The following is a 13,310-nucleotide window of genomic DNA, read 5'->3' as shown; positions in this document are numbered from 1 at the left end:
GTCAGGTATAAAACAGGGAGCTGCAACAAGAATTGTGGGAACCGGTGAACAGCAGAAGTCTTGCAAACACCCCTAAATTGTGAAACCAGTATTCACCCAGGCTGCATGATGATGGCCAGGGTCACACATCAGCACTTAACACTCACCACTTAACCTTGCTCTATGTACCAACCAAGAAGGTGCACAGGCTGGCAGAAGCACCTACCAAAATCCTGTGAGGAGATGGCCTTCCCTACAGCTAAAACTGGGAGCAGAGGCCAACAGCCTGGACTTGTTGCAGCAGCATCCGAGTGGAGAAGTGCTCCCAGAGCAAAGGGGGCCCCATTGCAGCAGATACTGGAGATGTCAGAAGGGGTTTTGGAGAATGATGAAATCTCAGCAGCAGTGGAGCTGGGCATTTCCTGGGTCCAGCTGTGATTGAACAGCCTGCTCCAGGTGCCTGGTTTGAAGTTTTCACAAGGATGTTGGAGGCAGCACTCAGGAATTAGATGCCTAATTATGCTTTTTTCACTGGGGTTGAACAAAGACTGACCAGTGACATATAAGAGGCACCAGGAGCCCTTTATGGTCCCAGGAGGACACACGACAGAGCTGAGAGGGTGCAACTGAGAGAGGAAGAGGGTGGCCAAAGCTTCAGCCCCAGCTGTGGGGAGCCTGGGAGGGTTCAGACGAGCACAGTGCAGGCTGAGCCTGCTGGGAGCCAAGCTGGGTTGGTGGTGCTCCTCCAGCATCAATGGAATGCAAAAGCAACCGGAGTTTTCTGTTTACCTGGGTTGGCTCTGCATGAGAAATAACTACCTCCATTTATTTTTTGTTCACCAGAAGAACTGGTCTGTTGCAAGACAGGGACTAAATTACTACCGCTATCACTCTGGGTAGGTGCTCCTCATCCTCCCAGGGCAAGAAGAGCTGGGGTGCAGATGGGGGCAAACTGTTTAACTGTCTCCAGTACAGCATCCTTAGCTCAGGCCAGTCTGCAAGGCAGAGCTGAAGCTGGTCAAGAGGCTGAATTGTCACTCTTAAAAAAAGTACTACATAATAAAAAAAATCAATATTTTGAGGAAAAAAGGTAGTTTAGGGTCTGAAACAAGACACGTTCCATGGAGGAGAACCCATGGCACAAGAGGCACTAGGGGCAGTTGCAAGGCAGGGTGCTGGGGGACGTGGGGCTGCAGATGCCAGCAGGGTGTCCTGGCTTGGCACAGCCCATCCAGAGCCTCAGCAGAGCTATCACCCTGGGAGCCCCGAGCATCACACTTATTCAGCTGCAAGGACTAACCTCCCTCCCAGCACCTACTCCAAATGCAGGGCGTGGAGCCAAGCTGTCAGGGAAGCCAGCAGGATCCCATTAGCAATTTTATCAAACTCAACATTTTTTGGTAAAACATTTCCATTTCAGTGACTCAGCAGCCTTGGAAAGTTTCTGTCTGCAGCACTGAAGCTCGAGGTGGGCACACAGGGAAAGCCCCCTGGGATATGCACCTGACCTGGCTGTGTGGCTGCTCAGAAGGAGCCATGCAATGAACCACCCCACTTTTTTGTCAGTTCCACTCCAGTCTATTCACTGTCCATCAACAGAAGAGCTTGTATAACAGAAGAGCTTGTCCAAGCTGAGTTTTCAGGTTAAGTGGACCAACATGCAACAGGTCAACACAACAGAAGGATTCAAGCACTGGCTCCCTTTTATTCACATGCTTCATTAAATCATCCATTTGTCAAAATTAGACCTGGAAAAAAGTTAACTTTATCACTCTAACTATTAAAGAGTTTTCATCGTCTAAATTTGTCTTGCTAAGCCCAAAATGTCTTGCCCCATCGGCAGAGAAGAGATTATCCCCTCTCTGCATTTCTCTCTTGCGTATTTGGGGGCTGCTCTCATGTCTCCCTGAGCCCCTTCTTTTGCCTGTCATCCAGCCCAGGTCAAGCTTGCTGGGAGCCATCATGTCCTCACTAATCTCTGGCCACACTCCAACTTGTCCATGTCTTCCCCATCCCCGCGGGAAGCTGGCTTTTCTTTGCAAACCTTCTCTGCAAACCTCCAGTCCCTTCTTCAAGCAAGCCCTCACACCCTTCTCAAGGACTTACAGCCTGTCCCTCGGCAGGGATGGAGCTGTTTGTGCTGTTGGAGAGATGGAGAAGATAGGGCAGGGGATCCAGGCTCAGGGGTAGCCAGCAGATGGGAGACTTGCCAAGAGACCAAAAATGCTGTCAGTCACTACTCCCGGCTCCCTCTCCAGCAGGATCTTTCACTCAGGGAGCAGAACTGGGTCTTCCACATCACCTTGCAGCACTTGAACCAGGGCTTCGCCTGTCCCAAAAAGGGGATGGCTCTGAGGGGGCTCTGGAGGGGCAAGGCAAGGAGTCAAACTGGGCTGGGGACTCAGCACAGACCAGGATTGTGGAGCCCCTGCCAGAGAAAGGCTTGGTTTCTCTCCTCTCTTTTTTTTTTTTTTTTTTTTTTTTTTGTCTTTTGACCAGTCTGGTTAGAGGACAACTTGCAGATGAGTCTCATCAGGCAGGACTCAGCTACTTCTCTCCCTCTCCCAGCAGTGTCTGCAGGGCTGCAAACTGTAGCAGTTGCAGGTACCTCCTTGCAGGAAAAAGCAGGAAAAAACTGGCAGGGAGTGGAAACGAGTGGCAAGTAGATTAGAAACCCAGCTCCTATTTATAGACCGGCAGTCAAAAAACTGCCCCTGTGACAGGGTGATTTGTTTAACCCTTTTGGCCCCAAGCACCAACCCACCCAGAAATGCTGAGCCAGCCCCAGCCTGTGTCATGAGGGAACATTTTGGCACGGGGGAAGCAGGAGAAACCCGGTGCCAGGGCACCCAAGGAGGGAGCATGAGACAGGTCCAGGCACAACACAACTTACAGGGGTTACACCTCAGCAAGGGAGGGAGATGGGGGTCATGGATATTAAGAAGTTGGGTCACCAGGACAAGGAAAAGAATATCCCAGCCTCCTGCTGCATGGCAGCCAGAGAGACACAAAAATATTTCTTCTAATAGTGAGGTAATGAACCTGGTTTAGGAGCAACTCCAGTGTTTTCAGCCTCTTTTGTCTCCCCTGAGTTTTGATAGGTCTGAAGGTGATGGGGGCCATTGCTTTGAGGGCCACTGCATATCCATTGCCCAGTAGTGGTTGCTGATGCTCATGGAGGGCTGCTGCATCCCACAGGAGTGGATTGTGATCCCTACCTCCTGCTGCTCCCCACCATGGTCTCCCCAGAGCTCATCAGCAAGAGGACAGACGGACACTGCCATCAGCCCCCTGCCACATTCACAGTATCTGTTAAATGTATTCTGAAGCTCCCCTTTGTCTGCTCTCTACCTGCTGTCACTTATGGGTGTCTTTATGCCATTCACAGTTGTTTTATACACTGCCATGGAAAGACTTTCCAGCTGTTCTCCCGCTTGCTTGTGTCAATAGCTATTTTTACAAGTTTGCTTTTCTTCTTAATTGATCTAAATCCTTTCCCTTAGCTTTCTTGTTAAAGGTGGATTTAAAGAAAAGGAGTTCATTATCTTGGACATTTTTGAGTCATTATGAATTTCATCCCTCTCCTCATTAATTACTCATTACCCCTCAGCTCTGGAGGGCTGCTTTGTCCCCGATGTGTTTGTGAGCAGCTTCCCTGGCACCCTGTAATCCCCCCGGCCCTGCGTTAGCTCGGTCTGGTTTACACTGCCCTTGCTGTCCTCTCTGCTGTCTGCTCAGCTTCTCCCAGTCTCCTCTGTTCCCAGACAAGCTCTTGCCTTTTCACTGCACCCCAGAACTGTCTCCTGCTGAGCCCTCTGGCCCTGGGTCCCTCAGTGGGTTGAACCCCTTGTGCATCTTGCCTGCCCCGAGGGACTGGCAACCATTCCCACTGGCTTTGTGCCATGCAGCAAGAGAAGTAACTGGCTCCTGGTTAATAGGTTGGCACTGGAGTTTGGATATAAATAGCCATTTTTTGGAAAGCAATAGCTTTGCTGGGCCTGTTTTGGTACATGCTAAATTATGACAAAGTGGCATGGAGAGTGGAGTAATGTGTAAGGGCCTTGGGATTAACAGGCCAGTATTTCCCAAGCCTTTGGCTGCAGTTAGATCCCCAGAGAGAACCTGAAACCTATAAGCATGTCCTGTGCTGCAGCGGCCCAGGGGGGCACAACAGATGCAGTGGTGTCATCATCCTCCCATTGTCCTGGCAGAGGAAAGTTGTGCACAGCTGGGCACTCAGATACTGACCCTGCTACTGAAACAACCTTCTTCAGTCCATGTCACATGCACATATTGGCTATAATCCTGTGTTATCCACAGATGGATCCATGACTGGAGATCACAATGAGTGATGGCCTTTCTCTGGACCTAAACAAGCACGCAGACATCCAATCTCTGCTGGCAAGAGACCCCCTCCATCCCAGCCTCATGCTCAGGTTGACTTCCATGCCCCTGCTGCCCCAGCAGCTTCCCTAAAGCTTTGCAGGACTTTTTTTACCATCACAGCAGGGGATGGCAACTTACTGTCTGCCTTCTCCTCCACGAGGTCAGTGCTAATGCATTTCTGTGCTGAGCCTCCTCCCAGCAGGCTCCTGCTAGGGCTGGGGTGTGGTCACTGAGGATGGCCCTTCCCATACTTCATGGAAGCCTATGAAAAGGCAAAGCAGGAAAAATGCGTTGGGTTCGTAAAGGGAAGAGAGCGGTGTGTGATATTTGCTTGGGGAGGGTAAACGAGGGTTGCACAAGCAAGCAGTTGGGTTGCACAGTCAGAAGCAGTGGAATTATTTAACTTAAGTTCCAGTGATCAACTGAGCTGCACTTTCTCAGGAGGTTTTACCCAAAACATCTTACTCTTTAATTGGGGCAAACTGGGAAAAGGCACCTGGTCCAGGAGTGCAACTCTGCTGACGTGCCCTGAGCTGTGCCTTGGCTCATCCTTCAGTGGGAGGGAAGGGGGTCGCAAAATCATTTGAGGGGGATTGAAGTGGTGTGTTGTGAAGAAATCAGCAGCAGCTCAAACTCTTCAGGACAGAGAAATAAATTGAGAACAGGCTGCAAGTGCTTCGAACAAACCTTCAGACTTGCCAGGAATCTGCTAACTACCTTTAATGGCTGGCAGCAGCTCCAGTCCACTGTAGGGGTGAGCCCAAAACCCTGTGAGCCAAGGATTACAGCCATTCCTCATTCTCCATCTGCAAAGCAATCATGTGGCTGAGGACACCAAGGGACTTATTGACAAAGTAGCTACAAGGAACAGATACTTTCAGGTGGCTCAATAAACAAGCACCCCCTTGTCGATGCGCTGCAGTCTCACCCTTAAAGAACACATCAAAATCCGTAGAATCATTTAGGTTGGAAAAGACCCCTAAGATCATAAAGTCCAACTGCTAACCCAGCACTGCCAAGTCCACCACAAAACTATGTCCATAAGTGACACATCTATGTATTTTAAATACCTCCAGTGTGACTCAGCCACTTCCTTGGGCAGCCTGTTCCAATGCTTGACAAACCTTTCCATGAAAGTGTTTTTCCTAATCTCTTATGTAAACCTCCCTTGGTGTAACCTAAGGCCCTTGTCCCATCACTTGTTACTTGGGAGAACACCTCACTACAACCTCCTTTCAGCTGGTTGTAGAGAGCGACAAGGCCTCCCCTGAGCCTTTTTTCTCCAGACTGAATACTCACAGCTCCCTCAGCCACTCCATGTAGTACTTATGTTCCAGAGTCTTCACCAGCTCCATTGCCCATCTCTGGACACACTCCAGCACCTCAATGTCCTTCCTGGGGGCAGAGGTCCAAAACACAGGATTCAAGGTGTAGCCTCACCCATGCTTGGTACAGGGGAACAATCAGTGCCCTGGTCCTGCTGGTCACACTATTGCTGATACAAGCCACGATGACATTGGCCTTCTTGGCCACCTGGGCACACTGGTGGCTCAGCTGGATGTTTACCAGCACTCCCAGGTCCTTTTCTGCTCTGCAGTTTTCCAGCCTGCTCTCAGCCTGTAGTGCTGCCTCCTCTGGCTGTTGTTTATTGTCTTGTACAGCAGTAGCCAGATTAAGTTCTAGCTGGGGTTTGGCCCCACAAATTTTCTCCCTGCATAACCTTACAACATCTCTGTAGTTCTCCTGAGTTGCTGCTCCTTTTTCCAAAGGTCACAAACTCTCCTCTTTTTCCTGAGCTCCAGCCCAAAGCTCTGTCCAGCCAAGTCAGTCTTCTTCCCCACTGGCTCCTCTTTCGGCACACAGGGACAGCCTATTCCTGTGCCGGTAAGATTTCCTTCTCGAAGCATGTCCAGCCCTCCTGGACTCCTTTACCCCTCAGAACTGCCTCCCAAAGGACTCTGTCAGTCAGTCTCCTGAGCAGATCAAAGTCTGCCCTCTGGAAGACCAAGGCAGCCATTCTGCTGACTCCCCTCCTTACTTCTCTGAGACTCCATTATTTCGTGATTGCTGTGCCCAAGACAACCATCGCATCACCCACAAGTTCCCCACCACAGGAGCCAGGAGACTGAGAACATTTTCTTCTGCTCCTGTATTTCAATTGCATTCCCCAAAACTTTTGCCTTCTGCCATGCTCCTCCCTGCAGCAAAGTGCAGTGGCCTGTGCTGGCACTCCCAAATGTGCAAGTCTTGGCACCAAGGCCCATATTTGTGTATTTTCCAAGGAGATCAACAGGTGGTCAGATCTGGACAGTGAGTGCCTGGAGGCATGAGCCATTGCTGGGAGAAGAAAACTTCTCCAGGGGAGCTCTGTGCATCTGGCAATGGTTGGCAATAAGCCAACCACAGCTCCATCCTGGCCTTATGCCATATAACCTGAGCAACAGCACAAGGACCTGGTAAAATCCAGTTGCAGGGTATGGAGAGTTGTGCTCCAGAAGTGAGGAAGGCGAGTGCCCAGCCTCCTTTGATCCAACCCATGCTGCCTGGTGCTCCTGAGGGCAGGGAGACCTCCACCCATGCAGACAGGCTTCTGCATGAGTCTTGCACAAACTGCCAGAATGACCTACTTCTGCATCTGTGGGATGTCCCTCTCCTCAGCTCCTGCAAACAGTTTGGAAAGGACTGACCATTTTAAGCACGTGTCAGTGAAATCCAGCTCCCCAGCTTAGGTTGTCTAACACAACATTTGCTATGCCTCAGACTTCAGAGCTTTTCCAAACCCCTCAGGACTGTAAGGCTAATTTAGGCCAGCTTCTGGAGTTTTACAAGACCCAGATGAGGTACTACAACTGTTCATTCTCTCTTCCCATTCTTATAACCCCAGGTACCTGGCACTGCTTGAGAAAACACATGGAATGTGCTCTGGGAAGAAGCCAGGGTCACTGGGCAAGGCTGAACCCTCCCTCCTAATGCTTTGGCACACAGCAGAGTCAAAAAACACACTGTCACCACAGGGGCAAAATGGTCCATTGGCAGCAGGGAGAGCCATCACTGCTCCTCACTCCCAGTCCAGCCCCTGAATCTCAATGCAGCAGGGTCCCTGGGCTGGCATGGTGACTGGGTGACAGCCAGGAGTGCCAGGGCAAAGGCACCATCAGTGGTGGCTGCTGATGTTGTGATGGGTCTGAGCTAAACAAGACTATTGCTTGTCTGAAACAACCCCAAAACATTTTCAAACTTGCTCTAGCCCAGTAATAAGCTAGAGAGTAAAAAGGACAGATCAAATAACCTTCCTGCAGAGGGTGAGAGGACAGTTTAACTAGCAGTGCCTTATCCAGCATGGCCAGATCCACTGTGTTCTGCTGGTGCTTATGCACTATGACACTTGCATGTATTTCTCTGCCTAGGAATAGTCACACCAAAAGCCTCCCATACGAAATCTGAATCTCCCATGCTCTCCTGGCTTCCTTGCACCCAACCACAAGGTATTTGAGGACCTTTTACCTTGATCAGATCATCAAGGTAAAAGTCATACCTCCGGGGTCTGATTTCATTAGTGTAGAGCACAGTTTCACTACGGGTTTTTAAGTTGTGATGAGTTGTTATTCCCCCAGGGCAACACACAAGTGCTTGAGCGCTCAGGTTCCTCAGACAATTCAAACTGAAGTTCTTCTCCATTTATTTGGTACCAGGCACAGAGACCTGTGCAGTTCCCAGCACCCCTTCACTTCCCCAAACACTTCATCACCCAAATTTCCACTGCCATATATTTTAAAACCTCTGCTGTTCTCTTCACAAGCCTCAGAACACAGGCATCTTTTGAAGCCCTTACTCCTTGAATTCCATGCCTTTGCACAACCATCAGCTCTCAAACAGTAAATGGCTTTCCAGTTTGCAATGTCACAAGTATCCCCTAAAATCATGACTTCCCAAGACTAGCATCCAAAAATTGACTGCCTGCCAGTCACACTGGCACTCATAGACTGGTGCCCGTAGGAAACAGCCAGCCCACCACATGCCCTCTAATACATGAAAACACAGAAGGGCAGGTATAAGACCAAATCATTTAGAAGCACAGGCTGGAGTGAGGAGCTGTGATGGATAATGAATCTACTTTAATATTTCTCCCCCAAGAAGACACCCAACTTCCACTTATTCTAGGGCAAACTCAAAAGGTTTTATTTTAATTTTTTTTTTTTAGCAAATTCTATCACGTAAATGTTAACAAAAAACATCTGTACAATTGCCATGATACACTCAAAAGTGAAACAAATAAGATATAAATACAGATATGGATGTAACATGACAAAAGCGGAAAAAATAGAAAAAATACATGCGCATGAACACGGTGCCAACAAAGTCATTTCTCGTGGCTGGCATTTTTCAGAGCGTTTTTTACTTCCCATTTAAAACATTGTTAGCAACGTCCTGTGTATACTACAAAGGTCTAGTTTTCTGTCCCTTAATATGTAATATTATGCTTGATAAATAAAGGGGTGGGGAGAAAAGGTTTTGATGACAAAGATGCAAGTTACATTACTTATACAGGTTATTGGTAAGCTAGTAATAAGCATTAAAAAGACAGTCTTGTATTGTATTGTAATCCAGGCAAGCACACATAGTGTACCTTAAGAAAGCCACATGCCTCGATATTTCTGAACTACATGAGAACTACAGTACGTAGACCTGTGGGGCGGATGGAGCCTGTATTTGCCCATGCCCACGGAGCACTGGTGCAGCCAATGGCAGAAAAAACATCCACATCTGAGATTTCGGCAACCTTGCAGCCAAGAGCTGCTGTCTGCTGAGAGTTTTCTCCCATTCAGATTTTTAAAGCATGGTGGGCAAAGAAAATACACTTTTTTCCTTTTTTTTTTTAACCTCTATTTTTTTTCCTTTTTTTTTTTTTTTTTTAAAGGTTACGAAAAATTGAAGCCCTGCATAATGGGCAGCAAGAAAAAAAAAAAAAGGCAGCTGCAGTAGGTGGCTACTGCCAGGAGAACGTGAACACAAGCTTCACCGGTGCGGTGAGACACTGCAGCATGCAGACCTTCCTCTGCAAGCCTGCGTGGACACTGTGATTTGTAGCCAGAGAGACCTTTATGCTTGCTGAAGAGAAAACAAAATGATTGTACAGCTTGTTGAAGTCAAAACTGGAGATCAGAGAGGTGACATTCAGAGCTAGCCCTTTGAGTACTTCAAAGGAAACACAAAATAAAAATTGGGTCATGTTCAACATACTAAACAACTTTACTATGTACATTATACGCAATGATTTATAAATACCTAAAGCAGAATGCTCCCTACTGTATACAGGTATAACACACTTCTAGAGTACTCAAAGGATGAACAGTCCTCGACTGACTCACATAACGAAATTAAGTAGCACATTAATGAGCATCTGTTGACAAACAGAACTGAATTTGATTCAGAAAGTAAGGCCTGATTCTACCATGTGCAGCCCCAGGGGTGCCAATGACATCGGAGAGCGCAGGCTGGTCGCTGCCTGCAGCAGGTCACACACCTTTGCAAGGACGAGCTGTCAACTCCGACTGAGGTGTCATGTCAGGGACGTTACAGTGCATTCACTCTCAGTGCATACTAACAGGATTTTATAAAATATATAAAATCATTTGAAAAGGAATTCAATTCCTGGAGATTTGCTACAGTGTGCCATTCAAAGAAAAAAAAAACACCAAACCAACAAACAGCAAACAATGATGGACCAAGCTCCATCACAGCTGGGAGGGACTAACACCACCTGGTCAACTGTGCTGACCTTCTGAACCCCAGAACTGGAACAGAAGATGCTGAACTGAGATGGGGAGAAAGAAAGGCATAAATACTAAGCAGTTAGAAGTACAAATTAAAAAAAAAACAAAACAAAAACACCCCCAAAAAGCCTAACCCACTACTAAAAATTCAAACAAGACAGCTAACTGCTGCCAACAAGTCAGCTGAATATTTCCTCAAAAGGAAAAATAAATTTGTGTTAAAATAAAATTTGAATAATTCAAAAAAATTTTAAAAAGAGCATTCTGACAAGCATATTGAAAGATGTTGAAAAGAAATGGTCCACAGAAAGGGAGACACAAACTATGGAGCAGCCAATCCTTCCTTTACTGAGGATGGCTTTTCTGAGCCTGCAGAATCCCACACACCAGGACTGCACACAGTTTCTCCTGCCATAGTATTAGTTGTTGGGAAAGATGAGGGAACTAGTCCTGCAGCCAGAAAAGGCCTGGACATGTATAAATCAGGAGGTGGTCACCTTCTCTGCTCTCATGTGAGCAGGAAAAGGGACCAACAAGCTTTGCAGCCCAATACCACATAGTCCTCACCAGCCCAATCCCTCCTGAGATGAGTACTGGGAGAGGAGCTGGCACCAAGCATCAGCTCCCAGCATAGCTCCTCAGGGATGGGGTTGAGACACAGAGGGATGAACTGATGGAAGGGGCTTTACCCTTCCCTGCTGCAGTAATGGAAAGTCTCATGTTCTCAGTATGTTCCCAAGGTGTCCCTTCAGCTCCCCAAAGTGGAAATGGAGGAAGCTGGAGAAACTCCAAGGCACTGAGAGCAGCCAGGGAACATACATCCATCACCACAGCTGCAGCCGTAAGCTGCATGTCCACCATCCTCTTGCATCGCTGGCACTGGGGACAAAACCCAGTTGTGATCTGCTGCAGGTTTGGGGTGGGCATGCCCATCAGTCAGGATCCAGGCCAGGGCCAAACAAAGCACTAATCAGCAACATCCTACTTTCCCTGGTTACAGGTAGAGCCAGGGGGAGCTCCCCCTTTGCAAACAGAAGGGTCTTTATTTGGGAAAGGGTGATGCTGAATGTTATTTGACTGCTGCTGGTTTGCCTCTGACCTGGTCTGTGTCATCAGGCTGCAAAAGGATTTGCCCTGCTGCACCCTTACCCAGAGCACCCTGCTAACAGCAGTACCCAGCAAGGGCCCTCTGCACTGCTCCAAAATGCAGAGCACCCTGCAGGCCTATGTGTCGGGATGGTCAGGAAGGAGGAGGCTTCTAAGGGTAGTTAACAGCACTGCAGGGTCTTCAGGCACAGGAGGGGCTGTGGCAGGCAACCAGCACTGTCCCAGCTGGTTCAGAGGTGCTTCCACGTGGTATTTCTGCTCAGATTCAGACACCCTTTCTGTCCTCTGGGATGAACATTTTGCCCAAAGCACAAAGGAGTTGTGGGGACAAAGTCACTCACCACCCAGCACCAGTGGGTCAGTCAGAGCAGCAGATCAGCCCTTTGATGCTACAGACTTCAAGAAAAACATCTGGCACTGAGGTACAGCTCTGCCAGCTCCCACCGTCCACCCATGAACACACACAGAGCCTAACCCAATCCCCACCCACCTAACTCCACCATCCTATTCGCAGACATCAGTCCCAGAACTGGGTCTCAGGTTCCCTTTGGGGAGTAAGAAGTAACCTGGAGAGTCTTTTAAGCATATGAAAGAGCCAAATGGGTTGAGAGGGGAGAAATATTTACACAGTCAATGAAAGGAGCAAAATCCCAGCTGTTACGCACAGCACAGCTGGCTGGAGAGAGATCAGCCCATCCAGGGTCTGTCAGAACTATGTACAAAAACTCAGGTGTTTATAAAGAACCTACTTTTTCATTACTCACTTGGTATCTCTTAAGTATTAAAGCATCTGAGGCTGAAATCACAGCCACATCTGCAAAGATCTCCCCGTGAAGAGCCCTGCAAGTCAGGCAAGCTGCAAGAGGGAGCACAAAACAGGAACACAAGACTTGTAAGAAGAGAAGAACCTAGCCAGAATGGCTGCGGGGAGAGAGCAGGTAACTAGCACACAGAAACCAAAATGGGATAAACTAAACCAACAAGATTTGTTTGACTTTTACATGTGTCCAGGTTCTTGGACTCAGTGTTGGAACGCTAACTTAAACATACTTCTGAGATTTCAGCAGGCTATACCAATATGTTTAAGTATGGCTTCCTGTTGTTCACTTTTAATGAAGACTGCAACACAGACCTTGCTTCCTTTACATTCAATACCAGTAAGATTCTACATAAAAGCTTTTAAGGGACTAAAATACTGATTGCAATAAATATCTGCATGGCCTCCTTAAGCGGATGGAGTGTGCCAGTGAAGAGTAGCAGAAAGGTCTCTGAGAGGCACCGTTGATTGCTTCTAAGTCTACACATGTCCACATATCTCCATTAACTGTGCGTTGAAACATCTGAAGAGGAACTGCTGTTGCTGTTGGTGGTCTGGGCCCTCTTTATATACAAGTTTAGTAGCTTCATCTGAAAGAAACAAAGAAACATCAGGAGAAAATGCCAGGAAAAACAGGTGGGTACAAACTGACTGCAAATCTAAAAACTCGCATTCTGTGGTGAGCTCAGTTTTGAGTGAGTTGACACTGGGCACTCTAGCAGAAAAACAGAAGCAAAACTGACCATCTTTCAGAACAGAGGCAGGAAGGTATGCCCAGTCCAACTGAAGTTACAGACACATTTAATGGGATTTAGAAAAACCTCTTGCATTTCACTTCAGCAGCCAGCAAGCAGTTCACAGACTCAATCCTGCAGCCTGATTAGGTCAAGCAGGATTCCCACAGAGGTCAGTAGGATTGCAGGCACACTGGTGATCCAAGAGCCATAGGTCCCTCCTAGGAAACACCTTGAACTCTCTGTGCTTTATAAAATGTTCATTTTCAACGACATTTTATCTTCACTAACTTGGTACATCTAGTAAAACTGCAGTTATTATGGCTATATACTTCCTTTCCATGGGTTTGTTTTCTTTTTCCGCCTTGCCACCCTAACTCCAGATCCTGTAATGACTCATGCTCACATTTAACTTTAGACGTGCAGGCAGTCTGCATAAACCCAGAAGAATTACTCACATGTTTATAGCTAGTTATGTGGTGGAGTAAGTCCATGGCACCAAGGATACTGGGA

General features: G+C 47.8%; 1 protein-coding gene across 16 annotated transcripts in view; it reads right to left on the bottom strand.

Annotated features, from left to right (window-relative positions):
- Positions 1-8,520: 8,520 nt before the first annotated feature.
- Positions 8,521-13,310, bottom strand: part of CLASP1 (cytoplasmic linker associated protein 1) — a 174,077-nt gene continuing 169,287 nt past the window's right edge. For all 16 annotated transcript variants that reach the window (XM_051787003.1, XM_051786989.1, XM_051786990.1 and 13 more), the window contains one exon: positions 8,521-12,653. In XM_051787003.1, the coding sequence (XP_051642963.1) occupies positions 12,567-12,653 (87 nt within the window). In that variant the 3' untranslated portion in view covers positions 8,521-12,566. The remainder of the gene's footprint in view (positions 12,654-13,310) is intronic.

Source organism: Manacus candei, unplaced genomic scaffold, assembly GCF_025592945.1.
Source record: "Manacus candei isolate 608988 ecotype Guabito, Panama unplaced genomic scaffold, ASM2559294v1 h1tg000023l, whole genome shotgun sequence".
NCBI classification, from domain to species: Eukaryota; Metazoa; Chordata; class Aves; order Passeriformes; family Pipridae; genus Manacus; species Manacus candei.
Note: the sequence above shows the minus strand (reverse complement) of the source record. Positions and strands in the feature narration are given on the sequence as shown.